The 19,610-nt window shown below is 40.8% G+C and overlaps 1 protein-coding gene across 3 annotated transcripts; it reads right to left on the bottom strand.

The window, feature by feature from the left end:
• Window positions 1-1,898: 1,898 nt before the first annotated feature.
• vegfab (vascular endothelial growth factor Ab) lies at window positions 1,899-18,109 on the bottom strand. Of its 3 annotated transcripts, none has more exons than XM_080883299.1 (8): window positions 15,957-16,338; window positions 15,406-15,448; window positions 13,688-13,884; window positions 13,174-13,250; window positions 10,656-10,688; window positions 6,495-6,569; window positions 4,560-4,703; window positions 1,899-3,673 (listed from the first exon to the last, which is right to left on the bottom strand). In XM_080883299.1, exons 3-8 carry the CDS (start codon window positions 13,871-13,873, stop codon window positions 3,652-3,654), a joined length of 537 nt encoding a protein of 178 aa, XP_080739425.1. In that variant the 5' UTR covers window positions 13,874-13,884; window positions 15,406-15,448; window positions 15,957-16,338; the 3' UTR covers window positions 1,899-3,651. The 3 variants fall into 3 exon arrangements, with proteins under 3 accessions (XP_080739425.1, XP_080739423.1, XP_080739424.1); XM_080883297.1 differs by lacking the exon at window positions 15,957-16,338 and adding an exon at window positions 17,479-18,109 and having other exon boundaries at window positions 1,900-3,673; XM_080883298.1 differs by lacking the exons at window positions 6,495-6,569; window positions 15,957-16,338 and adding an exon at window positions 17,479-18,108 and having other exon boundaries at window positions 1,901-3,673.
• Between the last annotated feature and the right edge of the window lie 1,501 nt (window positions 18,110-19,610).

Here is a 19,610-nt window from a genome sequence, read left to right as displayed (position 1 = left end):
TCTTCTGTTGTATGCTGGCAGTCAGCAGATTTTGGTCCCTACCTGCTCTACTCACATGATTAATTTCACTATAACTCACTATGTCATTTTCTCCTAATTGAAATTCAAGTACGAGGTCACTGTTTCGACATGCTGGAGGAAATCCAGTGCACATCCGCAGGTGTGTGAGTGCAAGCAGCCAGAGCAGACTTCCGTGGAGTGATTTAAAAATAACAGCAGAGCTTAAAATGGTCCAGTGGTGCACCAACAGACAATCTTGAGTGGGACAGTGGCTAAATTTAAACAAGGTATGCATGATCACACCAACTACTGCAGAGTGAGTATAATGTATCCCAGATTTGTCTCACCATAACCTGCATAAAAAAGCACATTTATCTTGCCTTTACTGTTAATCACACAAATCAACACAAATTAAGTGTCATTCTCTTCTGCGCTCTGATAGACAGTTGGAGGAATGAATTATTTGATGTCCTGCAGAATTTGTACATTTGCTCACTTCAAAATAAATGAACAGTCTGCAATTTTTATGGTAGTTTCATTTTTAATGTAAAGAGACAGAATATCAACCAAAACCCCAGAAAAACACCTTACGTAAAACTCTCACACTGACTTGCATGTCACTGAGCGAGATAAGTATTTGGTCTCTGTAATCTCTTTAATCAGAGATTCAGACACGGCTTGGGAGAAAGTGTTGTGGTCAGGTGAAACATAAATGCAGCTCTTTGGCATCAACGACCTGCCGTGTCAGAAATGCAGAGTACGACCCAAAGAACACCATCCCCGCTGTCAAACACGGAGGTGGAAACATTATGGTTTGGGCTGTTTTTCCTGCTAAGGCTACAGGACAATTTTACTGCATTGAGGGTCCATCCATCTATCCATTTTCTTCCGCTTATCCAGGGCCAGGTCGCACGGGCAGCAGCCCAAGCAGAGAAGCCCAGACCTCCCTCTCCCCAGCCACCTCCTCCAGCTTATCCGGGGGAACACCAAGGCGTTCCCAGGCCATTCGAGAGACATAATCTCTCCAGCGTGTCCAGTGTGTCCTGGGCTTCCTCCCGGTGGGACATGCCCAGAAAACCTCGCCCAGGATGCATCCTCGTCAGATGCCCGAACCACCTCAACTGGCTCCTTTCGATGTGGAGGAGCAGCGGTTCTACACTGAGCCCCTCCTGAATGGCTGAACTTCTCACCCTATCTCTAAGGGAGAGGCCAGTCACCCTTAGGAAGAAACCCATTTCTGCTGCTTGTAATGGCGATCTCGTGCTTTCGGTCACTACCCACAGCTCGTGACCATAGGTGAGGGTAGTGGCGTAGATTGACCGGTAAATTGAGAGCTTCACTTCACTCAGCTCTCTCTTCACCACAACAGACCGGTACAGCGGCTGCAGTGGTGCGGACGCTGTACTGGCACCAATCCGTCTGTCGATCTCCCGCTCCCTTCTCCCATCACTCGTGAACAAGACCTCGAAATACTTAAACTCCTCCACTTGGGGCAGGGTCTCGTCCCTGACCCGGAGTGGGCCAATGGACCATAAATTATTGGATGAGAACCTTGTTCCTTTAGCTAGAACACTGAAGATGGGTCTGGAAGGGTCTTCCAGCAAAACAATAAAAAAACAAAACAAAAAAGTGGCCAAGAAGAAGCACATTAAAGTTGTGGAATGGCCCAGCCAGAAAAAAATGTGGTGGGAGCTGAAGCTTAGAGAGTTTCTGTAAAGAGGAGTGGGCCAACATCCCTCCTTAGACGTGTACAAACCTGGTGACCAACTACAAGAAACTCTCTCTACCATTAAATATTAGAGACTGTTCATTTCTTTGGAAGTGAGCACAACTTACAAATTCAGCAGTGAATTGAATAATTACTTCCCCACTGCAGCCGTCTATACTCAGATTTAACAAATGAAGATATTGCATGGTGCTTTAAGGTGGCATTTTATTCATTGAACTGAATATCGGTCTCTCATAAAAATATATATATATTTATGTGCAGGAGTTTCTTATTCGTCTCTTCGGCTTTCTTTCATTATTATTAGATGTGCGAATGTCACTTTGCCGCACAAAAACAGAAGAACACCGCTGCCCAATTAAATTTCCGAAAAACACAGCATTCACAACACAGCAACCCTTTTCTTATTTTTTATAAAACAATATGATTTGAAAATAAATATGCTTTACTGTTTACACAGACAAAGAAAACATGTTAATAGTGAAGAAGAGACAAAGGGATCTAATAATTAGGGCTCTAAGACTGATGGCAGAAAGATGCAGATTGTTATCCAGATTTGAAAACGGTGGTAGTGTTGTAGTATTGTATACTGAGCTGCGAGCAGTAGTTTTTTATATTTGCATCTTGGGCCGTGTACAAAACAAACGTCCGCTACTTACTTAAATACTTAAATACTTACTTCACACAGATGTATCCCATTCAATCACTCATATAGACATTAACTCTTACACACACACACACACACACACACACACACAAGTTGAAATTCTACAGAGTACCCACGCCCTTAGATGAGACGGGTTGAAAAGGAGGAGGTGTTATCAGTACAAATGATCTATTTGGGAATGTTAAAATCATTTATGATTTTTTTGTTGTTGCTTATTTTGCTTCGTAGAAACGAGAGTAGCCATCAGTGACCTTACACATGGGGAGATAGGACAGCCACAGGTACATAACACTGCATACATAAATAGACCAAATTAAATATGGGTAGACTGAATACTGAAAAATACTCTATAACATAAATTATCTAGAATGAACTATTAGAGAGAGATATTAACTATGTACAGGTTTAGAGAAGCTGTATAATCACTGGATTCTGTATTGAGTTCAACATTGAAGAAAACTACGTCGACAGTTGACAGACTCCTGAAACAATGCAAACAAAAATAATTTAAAAAGCAGTACTCTTTCGTGAGGCACAGTTTTCAAATGGAATCAATCATACAGTGGTTTTCTTGTAGGACATAGCAATACATACAAACTCTATATCGATGACCAGTATCCCTTTAAAAGTATATGGCACTTCAGAGTCTCCTCTGATCACAGACGTGACCCATGTAAGCACAGGTCAGTGCTGCAAAGTCTTCAGAGGGAAGGAAGTGATATCACGAGGAGAAAAAAGGCAAAACGTCGTCTGAGAAAGGTCCATCCATCGCTTAAAAAAAAAAAAAAAAGACACCCACGTCCTCTTCAGTCCTGCCTGCTGTTTTAGCAGTTAAATATATATTAGATTGAGAGGTTTCGCATGTTATGATTGAAACACAACCACAGTAGACTCGTATCCAGTGGAGTAATTGTACACAATGATCTGACGATAAGACTACACCTGCACTGCAAGCCTGCTAGAAATGCAAAACCACATAGCTCCTATTTTGCTTTTAGACGAATCATGGGCTTAGTTATTACAGTAGCAGCAACAATTCTGTATATTCTTTTTTTTCTCTCTTTAAATGTGGTCTATGTACACACAGATATACAGTGGGAGGAAATTTCAGTTCAGTCCTTCTTTTTGTTCTGTTTCGGTCCATGGGGAATGCTTTCCACAGAAAAGAAGAGCTTATAGTTCAAAGGTCAAAAAGTGCGTGCTGTGAAGTATCTCTAATATATTCCTTCATCTTGTACATCTGGTGCCCCCACTTCTCTCATCTTCTTGGCTTGTCACATCTAAACAAGAAGAAAGAGAAATGATCATAAGCGCAATAAATGTTTATAGGGAACAGCAAAATCAGCCTATTTTTAATTCTTTTGTCTTGCTCACACAAATGCAGGCAAGGTGGCATTTATTTGGAGATAACTTATCTCATAAACTCCCCTTCCAGTTCTCCATCTATGCCCTACTGTACTATAAGCTGTTCCGATTCATTCACCTCTCAGTACTATCTGGGGATCTGTCTGGCCCAGTAGGCCTACCCCAAACCCCATATGCTGTCAGATCTACATAAGGGTGTGGTCCCAGCTAGTGAATTAATAATTAAGTCAATTTGCCGCTTGGTCCTGGGCAAGCAGGGATGCAGCTTTTTGAAATAATCATAGTTTAAAACAATGAAAAGGGCATTGAAACAAATTTCTGCAGACTGCAGACTTTGCCAGTTCAACATATATTTATCCAGAAACTGCAGTTCCTCAAATGACCCAAAATTCCTCACTTGAACCTTCAAATTGGTAGTACGCAAACCGGTTACTGGCATCTCAGTTGCTATAAATGCAGTCTATGATTTTATGTACTGTTTTTGCATTTAAAAGACTGTAAGACTACAAGAAACAGCATACAATTTTGTATGCAAACCATGTTCCAGTGCTAGTACATTAGATTACAGTAGTTTATAGTTGTACTAGAAGCTATAGTAGTCACGCGACTGAATATGAAGAGAACCTGCAAAAGCCTCCATAGTGGAGTCTAACAGGGATGTTGTGACTAGAGCCTGTTTGCTACCGATGTCATCTGACCGAACTATATTTGGATCTTAAGTTGGTTGCATTACTATAAATTCCACACAGGTTTTCCGTTTAGTCCAACAAATGGGTGAACCACTTTGCCGATGTTACTTACTTGCAGGTCCTCTCGTTGAGCTCTAGCTGGCGTTCTTTACAGTATTCGTCTGTGTGTTTGCAGGAGCACCGGCAGGTTGCAGGGTCCTGTACAAACAAACGCTTTCTCCTCTCTGAGCACTGATCACAACACGGCTCACAAACACTGGACAGACAACACAAGGAGATGGGGAGGAAGAAGGAAAGGCAGATTATCACAGTGCACCGTTATCACCCATAAGAAAGGTCACCCTTGGGTCAACCCTTTCATATGCTCCAGTTTGCTCCTCCGAGCCACTGCCAATTTGTGCATGTGACAGTTGTATAGTATTGCTCACAGGATCCCTCAGAGCAGGCAGAAAGTCAAGCAGTAGAAATAAACCTGCTCCCTACCCCCATCCTTGCCTAGCTGATTCGACCTCTCCTGAATGAACGATGTGTTAGACATGCAGTTAGCGAAGCTCGAGACCAGTTCATGCATCACAAAGCAATATATGGCTTTAAAGTGCGGGTCAGTGACAGCGCACTTCTCACTCTCACTCTAAACTCGTGATAAAGAAGACTCGAGGGTCTGTTTGATGCACTGTTAGGAAAGATTTCATTTTATTGAAGGAAAGCCGAGGACTAGGTTTCCCACAGAGAGACATGAAATCAAAACAAAGGCTGAAAGTCATCTGAATTACAATTCTCAGCAGGTGTGAAGCCCCAGATACTTCATTGACATCTTAATATACAAATTACAAGTGAAAATACAGACAGGAATCTCTTCACAGTATGAACACTGAAGAAACATGATCTCGTTATATTACTTTTGAATAAAATATTAGTTTTTTATGGTTTCAGACACAAAAGCAGGCAAACAAAGAAATAAAAAAACAGTCCTTGCTAAACAATTTGCTGAAAAAAAAAGCAATAGATAGCATCACTCATATCTTCACATAACATGAAAAGTACCAGCATTAAGCACAGGACAGCAAAAAAACCAAACAAAAAACTGTTTGTAAAGATGAAAAGAACAAAGTGGGGAAAGGAGACGGGTACGAGACACAGCAAAGCAGCACAGACTCAACACTGAAGACGGGACTATGATTACAACCCTGGTGATCCCAGCACAGATACCAGAACAGTATGAGCCGGTTGGCAAAGCCATGCTGGTGGATCTGAGATCAGTGTCAGTAGACAGGAGGTTCATGTTACAGCTAGCAGCTGATCTAAGATCTGTTTATTTGAACTCCTTTAAACGTGGACATTATCAATAATAAAAAGAGCTATCTGACAAGAAGCCACAGCCAATTTGAACCCTAGGTTTTTGTCGGTTTTATGATACAATGCTGTATCTCGTCTCGAACATCAGTCAACCATTGCCTCGGTTATATTACTAGGAGATTAGTTGGAGATTTTGAGGTTAATGTTTATTCCTTGCAAGTTGGTATGTGGTCTGAAGTACCCCCTAGTTATCACTCAAAATTTAACTGAAGCTACCTTCGCAAAACACATCGGCAAACAGGGCATAGTCTAATATCCTGAACATAGACTGTAGATAAAAGGTGGACACAGCCAATATGAATTACCCATTCGTTAGCAAAGACTTCTTTTTTGCCATCGCGGTTTGTTCAAACGAGCGAGGAACGGATCTGACTAAGAAGCTGGATAGCTAAAAATTCCCCTGCTGGCCAGAAGAAAGAATACAGGTTTGAAAAACTTCCACAGTGGAAGTTCCTGAAACCTAAAAACTGTGTATGTCTTTTATATACAGTCTAAGATTCTGAATATTTAGGACATGGATGACAAGACAAAGTTTGGACACCACACGGAAGCAACATGCTAATCGATAGGGCCGATAAGCAAATTAAATGGTACAAATTAAAAGGGGCAAAATAACTCCTCCCAGATTAGCTTAATTATAAGAAGCGCAACACTCAGGTGCAGGTAGGTGGAGAAGGCAGAGCTGACATACGCATCATGAATTGTATTTTCAGGGTTTTTCTTTCGTTTTCTCTTTTGGCCTTTATTCTTGCCTGTCCGGGATTTTCTGCAAGAGAGACAGGAGAACAAGGCAGAGAGATGCCTGAGAGACTGATGAGAGTGACGTGCTTAAATCTCTGAATGATAATTGCTTAAGCCAACATGAATTGATCGCAATGTTTTTGGTTTTTAAAAAAATATGTATATCATTTTATTAGCTAAGAGTTTTAATTTTTGTTACTGATTGGCTTATATTGGGATTCTAACTTCACACAAGGCTCTCTGGACCCAATTAATACGATGAGATATGATGTGAAATGAATGAGCGTAGTGAGAAAGTAACTCCATCATGAGTTAAATGACCTACAAATAACGCTTTTAGAAAGCAAGACAACAACTTATATCCTCTTTCTCAAAAAACAGCCAGAGTAAAGCAGCTCACTGTGTGAATATGATTAATATCGCATATTCCGAGACTAAGTTCCTTCACTGCCCAAAACTGGGCTCAAAAGATATGTATATATGTTTAAATAATAAGTACAATGACTCTGCAGAGAGTGAAAGCATATTGTTCTTTGTAGGTTATGGTGGGTGGAAGTTTCCCAGATGATCTGAATACAAAAAAAATTGGACTTTACCAAAACCGCATCTTTTAGTCTATTCGGGCCAACTCTTTATCACTGACTCGACTTGTTACAAACTGCAGCACAATGAGAACAGGCCAGTGTGTGCTTACAAAGCATGCACCTGGTGTATAGGCTGGATTTCATATGCATTATTTATAACGAGCTGAGTCAGATATAATTCCGCTGCACAAGGTATATTTAATTATGCTGGAAACTTTTTGTTAGTTAGACGTAACAGCAAAAACATGATTACAAGTATCTATTGGTATTTATGGCTAGCATATATACAGTACATTAATTCTACTTTCTAAGTAAGAAAAAATATAAAATATTATAAATATTAGGAGGAATAAGAAATAAATAGAAGCGTTGCAATTGTATCATGCACAGAAGACGTGATACAACTGCAGTGTCAGACTCACAGTGATGTGAAAAAGAAAGTTTTAACAGGACTCTATGTAGTCCTGGTAAAAACTAAGTGCACCCCATGATACAAGAGCTTGTCGAAGAATTTTTAGCAGCAATATCTTAAAGCGGTTATTTTCTGTAAGACTTTCAGTCTCACACATCGTTCTGGAGAAATTTTGGTCCACTTTTCTTCACAGCGATTCTCCAGTTCATCCATGTTTGCGGGAATTCATTTATGCACAGCTCCAATGCCCCTCCACAGGATTTCGATCAGGTTGAGGTCTGACTAGGCCATTGCAGCACCTTTCCTTTTAAAGCCATTCTGTTGGAGATTTGACTTGTTGTATGACCCAGTTAGGACCAAGCTTTGGTTGTCGGACAGATGGCCTCACACGGTCTCTAGAATACTTTGGTATATAGAGGTGTTCATGGCCGACTCAATGACTGCAAGGTGCCCAGGTCCTTTGGCTAGAAAACAAACCCAAATTATCATCCCTCTACCACTGTGGCTGATAGTCGATATAAGATGCTTTTGCCGATATGTTGTGCTTGTTTTCCCCAAATGTGGTGCTGTGCATTATGGCCAAACGTCTCCACTTTGGTCTCATCTGTCCAAAGGACATCGTTCCAGAAGTCTTGTGGTTTGTTCAGATGCAACTTTGCAGACCTAAGCCGTGCTGCCATTGTCTTTTTAGAGTGAAGATGCTTTTTCCTGGCAGCCTTCCAAACAAGCCATACATTTAACATGCTAACTGAGGCCTGTAGAGTCTGTAGTTTCTCTGAGCATTGCAGGGTCAGACCTTGGGTTGAGCTGACTCGGACGTCCACTCCTGGGAAGATTGTGGCATTGTGTTAACACACAGCTGAATGTTCCAGACCAGAAAACTGCCAAAACTTTACTTTTAAAGAGATATTAATTAATCGATTATCAATTAATTGATAATCAGCAAATGTACTCGATTAAATTATTATCAGTTAACCAAGTACATTTCATTATCAGCGCTTGGCTGCTATTTACTCTTTTAATCATTGTGGAAGCAAAAAGGGTGTACTTAGTTTTTCACAGGACCGTATAAAGTCCCGTGAAAACTTCATTTTTCACAGAGCTGTATAGTCCTGTGACCTCAGGTCATATCAAAGCACATAACCTGATGTTACTCCATTATTCAGTCACATAGGTGCTTTTTTTAAACTTATGTTCAGTGGGTGACCTTAAAAATAAAGTTGCCCTCTTTTTAGTATGACAGATGTTTTTCTTGAAGGTTTTGCTGCTGTTGGTAGTGCAGTCTGTCAAAGAATTTTAGATTTTTAGACTATTATTAGAATTGGATTCTCATTTGACTGAATCTTTCCTTATTTTACACGTCTCTTTCCACATGTGTCCACTCTGCACTTGACACCTAGCTACCTTATTGATGGGCAAACCAAATTTCATTTTATGAAAATGACTGGGAAGGAAGGCTGCAGCCATGCTAGCAGCACATTTAGGTTTAACTTTAGCACAGCAGTGCTTTGAGCTAAATGCAACATCAGCATGGTAACTTGCTCACAATGACAATGCTAACATGTTGATGTGTAGCTAGGTAAAAGGCTATTTAGCCTTGGTTTAGTGTATTAGCATGATAACATTTGCCAATTAGCACTATGCCCAGCCGCGGCTGGTGGTGGTATGTTGTTAGTTTTGCAAATACGTATTCATAATCCAAAGCGGGTGATATTGATGGCGCTTTATGAATGATTGGAAGGGATCAAATTATTTTCTGCAGACCATCACCACTCAATGGATGTGTGCAACATTCAAGACTGTCCACCCACTAGTTGTTTTTTCCCCACCTAAACATGAATGTAATAGAGAACAAGTTGGGGGATAACCAAAGTCATGATTAATATTGAAACGATCACTGTTTTCTTGTACAAAATGCGCTAATAATTGTAGAGAATTTTTAGTTCAGGGAAAACTGCGGATGGACTGGCAAACTGAAAAGAATCTGTCATTGCTATCACTGTGAGCATGGCTAAAAATAACATTTTGATTCAGGGATGTATCTGGATCACAGACTGCAGAAGTCATAAATGGGGCTAACTAAGCCCCATTTAGGACTGATTGATAAATACAGCATCTAGGTCTGTGTAACAGAATGAAGCAGACGTGTTTCAAATGTAAAATCCACACAATTTCCGCAGAGACGTTGATAATTAACTAATTTCACAACCTCAACATAATGAGTCATCCTAACAGACTTTGAGACTCTTGCCTTAGAGAGGTTAGCCAACATGAATCAAAATATCAGAAACAAGAACATGAACTGTTACCCTAAAGTAACACCCCACCAAAGCCACACTCGCAAAAACAGTTAAAGCAAAGTTCAAGAAGATCACGCAGCTACCCCTTATCTATATGACAGACGACCTGACATAAAACCAAAACAACAACCCCACAATGGAAAAATATCAACGGCTACTCACAGAAAGAGGATTAAAGAGTTTAATGACCCTTAGCACACTGACTTCTGTAGTATTCAAAGGGAGGCCCTCTTAAGATAGGACTATAAACACAAAAGTTTAACAGATCTTCAAAAACACTGTTATCTATATCAGAGGAGTCAGAAACCAAAGTTGCAGAAGTCAAGTGGCATCTACACAGCAGAGACGAGGGAGACGAATGCAGATGAGATAGAAAAGGTGGGAAAGGTGTAAAGGACAGGTTTGCAAGTGCAATGAACTCATCAAGTGTCACTCATTGACCTGAGCGGGATTAGCTGGTATTCCCAATGTTTATTATCTGACAGCAGCATGTTAATTTGTGCTCACTATAGGACGATCTCATGTTGCTTGTTCACTGAGGTTTTGATGACATGTTATTGCTTTTGGCTTTTCTATCTGTGTTTTTGTCTTTCTTTTTTTATATTAAAGAAAGAAAAAAGGAGGAAGTGGGAGTGGGAAAATAACAGGCACATCATTTATGTTCAAAAGGGACTATAGTATAATTTGGGAAGGCTGAGAGTTGCAGACAAATGATTGTTTGTTGGCAAGGCAAAACCGGAAAAAGATCAAATCTCAAGTCCCTATTGTTTTCCACCCAAATCACAATCTCCATGCAGAAAGAGCGCTGTACTCACTTTTCTTTCTTTTCTGTCACTTCATTCTTTAACCTGAAAGGCAGAAACAAAACAACATGACATTAGATCACAGCATGCAACTGTATCCCGGTAAACAGATACTTATCAAGATCATCAGGGACTCGGGGCTTATTATCATCATGGGTGGAATCACATGAATCTTTTCACATCACATTGCGTCACCGTCCTTTACCAGAACCTATGATAAATCTAGTTTCTTTTCAAGTATCTGGCATCTGCAACTGGCAAGTGAATTCAATTTATTGGGAAATTTTGCAGTTCTTGGATTATATTCATTGATGGATCCACACAAAACACATACACACAACTACAAACACATTTTGACAGGTTTGCTTCACTTCCCAGCCAATAACAGTGTGGAGTTGCTGGCATATCTGGAGGCAATAGTTATTCCAAAGTCTTAGGAAACAATGTTTCCTGCAAGGTAATAGACCACTTGCCAAGTTTCTGCTTTACATAGTAGTACAGCAAGTCTGCACAGGATGGAGAACGCATGACAGTATATGTGTTTACATATACTGTACATTAGGATACAAATTCTTTACTTCAAGTAGCAACACAGTAAAACTACCCAATTACAAGCTAAACGTCTAGTTTTAATTTAAAAGTTGAGTAGTTACAAGAACAAAACTGTACTAAAGCCAACCCTATACTGGAGGATAGACCCTTTAAATACTTACACTGGGTTATAGCTAGAGTTCATACTGCCATATAGCTAAAGTGTTTTAAGCACCAGTCACAAAAACACAAAGTATAGGACTGAGCAGCTTTTTTCCAGAGGGGTCTGCCTCTCCAAACCAGGGGCATGCTGATCAGGTTTTTAGAGTAGGTATGTCTGTACCTGTAGGTTATAAATATGCTGGCAAAGCTTTCTCATTTACATATGTCTGAATTCTACTGGTCAATCACATCAAATGCAGTCAGTCCAAGTGGTGAGCATTTGCTAAAATGTAGCGTCAGCACCATCAGCGATTGTTCAGTGACAATGTAGCTTTTGATGTGCAGTCATAAACAATGACCCACTGATGTAAAAAGAGATCTAGGTGCAGATGATTCCCAGAAGGGTTGTAAACTTAACAAAACCAAAAGCTATCAACCAACCCTTTAATGTACAATGTACAATATATATATATATATATATATATATATATATATATATATATATATATATATATATATATATATATATATATATATATGTGTATCAGTTTCCCAGCGACTTAATAGCTATAAAGCAGTTCCTGTAATAGTTAAGTCATAATTTTAAAATAGAACTAAATGGATTCATAGCACCATCTAAATTTTTATAAAGGTGTCTTAAAGGTTTATAGCTTCAAGTAAATGGTGAACTAGGACGTCACTGCTGCAGACATGCAGAACTAATTCCCTGTGGATATTTTGCCCAAATTCGGAAGTTTGATGGACAAGTGGCTTCAACGTGAGATACAGTTTAAAAAAAAAAGAAGAGCTATTCAACTCGGCCTTTGGCCAATACTCATACTTGCAATGTTTGCTTTATTGTCAGGGTTTCCTGAAACGTGGGAGGATTAGTAAACCTTGACGCTCTGTCAAGGTTTACTAATTCATGACACAGAGCTCAAATCTGCCATCATAATGTCACGAGTATGGAAAACTACACATGTCCAACAAGAAACAGCAAAAAAGGTGACAAGAAAAAGTGATTATATAGTGTTTGTTGATGCTAGGCCACAAGAGGGACATCATTTGATGTTGATAATGTTACTTGTTTCACCTATTTCTGCCAGTCAAAGCAAAACAGCAAACTGACTGGATCCGTGGTAATTTCAGTCACAGTTAACCTTGTCTCTGGGCAGTCTGTGAGAGGGTCCAGAGACAACTTGTGAACCATCAAACCTAAGACAAGGCCACATCTAAATATAACACTGAATAAAAGCCTTTGAATAGAAGCCATATATACCTAGTTTCCACTGATGCAGAGCCTTTGCATACATGGCAGAAGCTGGGGTAATTTGCACAGGGAAGGGTCTGAGATGGACAGAATCTGCAGTGCACATCGTTCGAACAATAATACAGTGCTGTTTTTGCAGCACCATATTGCCCCAGTAAAATGCAAAATGCCACTTTATAACACTTATCTCACAGACCTATATCTAAACTATGGACCGAGGAGCGATCTCCTTGTCGCAATTGCAAACAATGCTTTAGAGGGCATTGTACTCGATGGAACCAAGATGAATGTAAGCAGCATTGTGAATGTCTGCTGTGATGTGTTCAAACCTGCTCGGGTCTTTTTAGAATCAGCGAAGTGAAAGAAGCAAAGATAAGATATGGATTTAGGTGATACACATCTGGTGAATGTGTCAGATGAAAACTTCAAACAATAACTTCACATGGCGTGCTTGGCCAACTTCCACTCTGCTCCACAAAGGCACGTTGATTTGCCTGCAGTGATGTTTGGCTGTGCTTTGTGTGGATGTGAGTATGTGTGTGTGTGTGTGTGTTCAGGGTTTCTTACCTACACTCGCATGCGCTGTGTTCTGTAAAACTCATGAAAATATCATTTTTTTGCCTCCTGGGATTAATTCTTTTAATCTGTAAAAGAAAGAGAAAAATAAGAAATACACGTTGGTGTGTCGTATTTCTAAATATCCAGTGTCCTTCATTGTTCCTCAAGTTAAAGTCAGGGTAGTAATATAATAGAAAAGGCAGATCCGAATGGATCCAAATGCACAGCTTTTGCATGCTACAATAGGGTTCAGTGCTCAAAGGTCACACCTAAGCAGCCTTTGAGCTATGTGCACTTGGACAGGCTGAAGGGGCTTTTTTATGCTAAGTACCATGAGGGCCCTGGGCTGGTCGGACAGACACTTGTAAAGCCTGTGCACCTTCTTAGCTTGACGTTTGGGCAAAAATAAACTGAATAAGTGTCCATATTTAGGATACAGACATATCCTTCTTTGGCATAACTGCCAAAGAAGAAAAAACAATATAAAAACACAAGTATTACTGCTCCAAATAACGTTGCTGACCTCCATTGTAACGTTATAAGTGGATGTCGGCGTGCACTGCAGCATCTCGTCGTTGCAGCAGCCGGCACAGCGTGTTAAAACGACGCATGACGGGATGAAGATGTGCTCCACCTCATCTGGATACTCCTGCAGAATTTCCACCAAAAGCTCCCGAGGTTGACACAAACTCTTGTTGTACACCTCCATCAGAGGGATCACTGGGAGACAGAGTAACAGTGCACACAGTTAGAAAATGGCAGAGGAGCCATAGTATAAGTGAGTCACTCCTGAACACACACACCTAAATGGAGATGTGAATAAAGAAAATTGGCAGGCTCACAACAAACACTATACACATAAACATGCAAACACACGTTTTATGTTGTATTATTCCATCGAGTAGCGCTCGGTGTCTACCATCAAATACAGACTGGACTGACCTACTTTTACACACTTATGTAATTCCTCACTGAAATTAACAAGTACTCCTCTATGTTGTGTTTCCAACCCCTTTCACTTTTCACTTCAGGAGTGACGTTACCAACCCTCCAGCTTCACCAAAGGCCTCTCAGATAGACTCAAGAACCCCTTCATCAACACCAGCTCTTGTTTATTTGAGCTAATTAGATCCGGACTACTCTCAGCTTACCAATTAATCTGTGCAATTACTTTTAGCTTACCATTCATCGTTTAGAGAACAGTATCAACTTTTTTACCCATATTGGCTTACTTTTTCAGCTGTTCATTTGCCCATCTCACCTCTAAATCACAGTATTAACAGTTTATCTGTTACTTTATGTTAACAAACCCTATCCACATATGTGTGACCCTCAAATGTATTTACCACCCCTTCATATGTCAGTCAGCGATATCCTTCAGTCTCATTAGCAGTCTTTACCGCTATTGCCATCTACAGGTCAAACTTTTAGGTTATTATCTCAGCATCTTTCCAAATATCCATGTTAACTATAGAAGTATCCCCTAGGGTAGATGCACCCTGACTCGGAGTCACTGCTGTCTGACGTCATCACCTGCACTGAATATTCTCTGGTCTTGAATGTCACCCAATTTTTTGTATCCATATTGCCTAAAGCTGTAAACTAATAGCCTGTTGTGTGCTTTTCACCTTCAGTCTATTTCCCCCCCACACACCAACCTCCCGTCACTGAGTCTTTGCAGGAGTTCTGCTCTTGAGAAAGATGTTAGCACACAGACCAGCAATACCTCCAGAACATCACTCAGAGCATTGCTGGACCTAAAACAACCCCAGTCTGAGAACCCTCTGGGAAGCCAAACCAAACATGCTGGGCCTGAGCAACATCACGAAGTTCAGCTTCTGATTGTCCAATTTATGTTGGGCAATGCTGGGATTGTGCAAAACTAAACTTAAGGCCAAGAGGGTGACATTCCTTTCTATAAAAGACTCTGGTCTCTATAACATTTCACCAGCTTAACCTCAAACGAGGAGGAATGCTGTTCAACATGAACGTGTCCAACGGTAAGATTTAGAGATGAAACAGCTCATTTTCTTTAGCTTAAAAAAAAAAAAAAAAAAAAAGGAGAGTCATGGTCCCGGATGACTCTCCATAGGGTCAAATGACAATTTTGTCCACTAGGAGGCAATAATTTGCCTTTAATGTCAAGGTGAAATTCAAACCAGCCCTTTGTTTTATTGGCTTTTAGCCAACCAGGGAGTCCAGCACAGACTGTATTCCCACGGTGCCCTGTAGGACACCTACCGTTATGTGGACCTCTTTCTGTTTCCCTCGGTATGTGGGCACTCTGCAAGAAAAAAGAAATAAAAAAAGCACGCCGTTAGTTACAGTAGATTGTGCAAGAACTTAGCATAACCCTCTCCATGCCCCTTACTTATCCACAGTTGTGCCAAAGACATATTTACATTATGACATCGCTGTTGAAACATGAAAACCACACAAACATGCCTCTTATCACAGGCCAACCTACACACGGTATAGACTGCAATCACATTTTAAGGGTTTAAATATTCATAAGCTTTTAACACTAATAACAATAAGGTTCTATAGAACATCAGCTGTTCATCCGAGGGGTAGCAGTTTTTCAAAATAAAACACCCGAAGATACAATTCCTTAATCAGCCTGCTCCTAGTCTAATTATAACTTATATGTATATGTGGTGAGGGAGGCCGTATATGGGCAAATGTTTGATCGGAGGCACAGCGTGTCAAACCATCTGACCTAAGTTCAGCCACATTAACGTGACCAAACTTCATAAACTTCAGGATTGGCTGTTTAGTTTCAGTTACTAGACCTTTATTGTTGTGCTGCTCCACTGCCTCCAGGCAGCACGGATTAATAACCGCTGCCATTAAAGCCGGCAAGAATTTCAGCCTGCTACTTTCCCCTCACAGGGGGGTAGCTGTCACCACACCAGTTGGGCCACAAAGGATTTTTTTTTTGGCAACTTTCCATTCGTTCGTTACGCACAATGCCGTCTCGTCTTCACACACGCGCGCGCGCACAACCCTTCCCTCTCCCATTTTTTTTTCACATAGGAGCACGCGCAACTCACGCAATATCTCACCAATGTTGCATGAGATACGGCCTGTGCCGAGTGAGCCGGCATTTGGCGATAAGAAACTCTTTTCTGTTTCTTAATGAAAGGAGAAAGGAGGAGGAAAGAGGAGGAGGAGGGGGAAAAGAAAAGAAAGAAAGGAGAGGAAAAAAATGAAGAAGGTCGGTTTGTTAGCAGGCCCCACCCCCTTCTGGTGGCGTGAGAGGGTCCAACCTTGTGGGCTGAGAGACCCCAGCCCCCCCAAAAAGCGCACTATACATTAATGTATGGGTGTCAAGCTGCCAGCACCGGCTCTTAAATGATACATGCCGGCTTATAGACGAGCATTTTAGCCTTCACCCGCGTGCAGTCCAGTGTTGATTGAGAGGCCTAACTGTCATTAAGTGATCCAGTTAGTTCAATGAACACTTCACCGGACTCCAGCCTGCTAGTGCTTTTATTATGCTGGGGCTGAGATGCTCGCGAGAGGAGCTGTGTTGCCGCCGGAAACCAAAAGGAAGCAATGGGCTCTTTTGAAAGTGGTGTTACAAGAAAGTCCAATCATGTTACAGGAAAACGCGCAGCCTCCTACTGAGGTTGTATTTTTTTTCACCTTGAAACCTTTGCTCAAAGCCATACCAGCAGTTGATTAATGATTATATAAAAACGATTTACAGTGGGCACTAAAGCGCCATTACAATCCCGCCGCTAGATCGGCTGATTAATCTCGGTTTGAGGGGGATGACTAACGTTCGGTCACTACTGGAATCAAGGGTTGAATTCCAGTTTGAGAACTGGAGCCGCTTCTTGTAGCAGAAAAAGCCAGAATGCCGGTAGTGAACCTGCTCACAAGTCCTAAATCAGAATGGAGCCACTGCGCCTTTAAAGCGTAATAATATCTCCAAGGTGGTTTTTTAGAGCAGGCCTGCAGTCAGCCAACGCCAAACTTAAGATGATTTTTCTGCGTTTTAATAAAAGAAATAAACACTTAGCGTAGATTTACAGGATAAAAAAAGGCTCGCAACACCCGCCGAGTGTGTGTGGGTTATGTTTATACAACGCCACTTTTGCGTAATGGCTGTTTAAATCTCCTCAAAAAAAAAAAAAAAAGCCACAAAACATTTGAGCTTGTTTAAACACGAGCGGTGACCTAGCTAGAGGAAAGACAAGGACAAGCTACACATTAATGAGCAGTCCCTACATGGCTCAATAGATGTGATCTTTTTTTTTCTTTTAAATTTGTTCTCTATGGGTCAGTTTGCTGTCCGGGGACACTCACCTTGACAGCTGACAGCGTCAAAAATAATAGTGTCAAACTGTCAATAAAGTTCATGGTGTTTGAAATCCAATCCAAGGGGGCAGACGATCTTTGTTTAGAAAAAAATAAAATCAGCAGGCCAAATGTGGCTTTTTGTTCTCAAGCATGAAGTTCACAAGTACGACAATATACAAGAGGACCGGCTAAAACTTCTCTGAAAGGGCAGGAGGTTGTAAAAGCAAATCCATGCTGGTCCCAAGGATACAATCCTTCGCGTGTTAACTACTTCTTCTTTTTGTCTCAACTGTTGCCAATTATTTTCAAGATATCCAGAAACACGAGAATCCAAGATGCACAACGTCTCACATTGTTCCGCAGCAGATCTTTATTTTCTTGCAAGGGAGTAGCAATCCACATTACAGAAATAATCCCATGCTTGTTGAGCCAGGCGTCTCCAAGTGTCTGTCCATTTGAAACTTGAAGCCGTGGACGAGGATGATATTCAGTGGAAAAGAAAACCGCGGTGTCAGTTTAATCGTGGCGAGAAACTTTTGTCTCTTTAGCTCTGGCTGATTTATCTTTAACCCGGTATCATCACTCGGCTCTTGTCTTAGTGCGTCCTCTTCTGTCTGTCGTATAGTGTGGAGAGATCGCGGTACGAAGGAAGTGAATGATCTGGTAGGTGTGTCCTATAGAGCTCTGCGCTAATAGGAGCCCAGAATGCCCCCACCAAAAAAGAAAAAAAGTGATCTTATACATGTGTAATATTGCATATAGGCAAATAGGCAAGATTTACAAAGGGGTTATATATAAAATAGACACATGATCAGTTTTATATCATTATATCTGCGTTGTTGTATCTGTCCTCTGTTCTACATTATGACCAATCCATCCCTTAAAATATCGTTGTAGAACTGTTATGTGACATTTCATGAAACTTCGTTTCCCCTCTTGGCCACAGCTGCCTTGAAAAATATATTTTAAAGTCGGTAAAACGCCTTCCATGTAAAAAAAAAAAAAAAAAAAAAAAAGAATATGTAAAAGTCACTTTGGAAAAACAAACAAACAAAAAAACAAAACAAAAAACCCTGAATGAAGCTCCTACTGTGTGCCAGGTATGCTCTCTCTGGCTCAGAATGACTCGATATCAGTTTAGAGATATGGTTGATAGCTTATATGCAACAAGTCATTTACAGCAGCTTAAACACCGCTAATCGTTTTTAAAAAATATATTTTATTTTTAGTCGATTTTTAAAAATCATTTTTAAGGCAAATACCAGACATCACGTTTTTTTTTGCCACAACACCTGTCTATTTGTACACCCCCCCCAAATTTGTATTTCTTTTACATGTGAATAAGAAGAAAGAAAACTCTTTGGATACGACAGTCGTATCACGGGGTCGTTACAGCGCAGATCTATGTAACAAATGAACTCCTTTTTGGGGCACCTTCCGAATCGTTTACTGCGAGGGAAATACCGGTGAACGCACACCGGCGCAATAATCTTGTGAGGTTTTAATTTTGTACTGGGGCTCTAATGCGGTACCGGGGTAAGTATTTTCCAGCCTTGTGACTAGACATGAGAGGGCACCCAACTTGTCGACGTAGTAGAGCGTGTGTGGCTGGACACGTAAGCCTTGTGCGTGCGTGCTCCGGTCAACGTTTTCCGCTTGTGATCCGCTGCGACGCATATATCAGGTGCGGTCTGCATCCCTGAGCTCGGCGGAAAAGAAGTATTTGCGTCGTGACTTCCTGGACAAAATATTCTTCGATGGACGTATTTTCTGTGCAGTTTCTCGTCACCTGCCCCCCATCCTGTTGGGGGGCAGGAGGGGGAGGAGGAAAGGGGAGACAAGATGAGAATATAGTTATGGAGCCGGTGAAGCAGCCCGATGGTGACGCCCTTGTGACGTTCACAATGATGCTAAGGACAATTAAAAAAAAAACAAAAAACAAAAAAGCCCACAGTAAAGACAAAAAGGCTCAATCTGAGTAAGAATAACGAAGACAGCATGGCAGTTATTTAATTAAATAAAAGCCACACCTTCAAATAGTTAACAACAATGACTTATTAGCAGAAAATGGATTTTACAAGCAAAAATGGATATATTAAAGTAGCCTGCGTGGTATTTTAGAATATCCTAATAAATAC

The sequence above is a fragment of the Rhamphochromis sp. 'chilingali' genome (assembly GCF_963969265.1).
Source record: "Rhamphochromis sp. 'chilingali' genome assembly, chromosome: 5".
Taxonomy (NCBI): domain Eukaryota; kingdom Metazoa; phylum Chordata; class Actinopteri; order Cichliformes; family Cichlidae; genus Rhamphochromis; species Rhamphochromis sp. 'chilingali'.
Note: the sequence above shows the minus strand (reverse complement) of the source record. Positions and strands in the feature narration are given on the sequence as shown.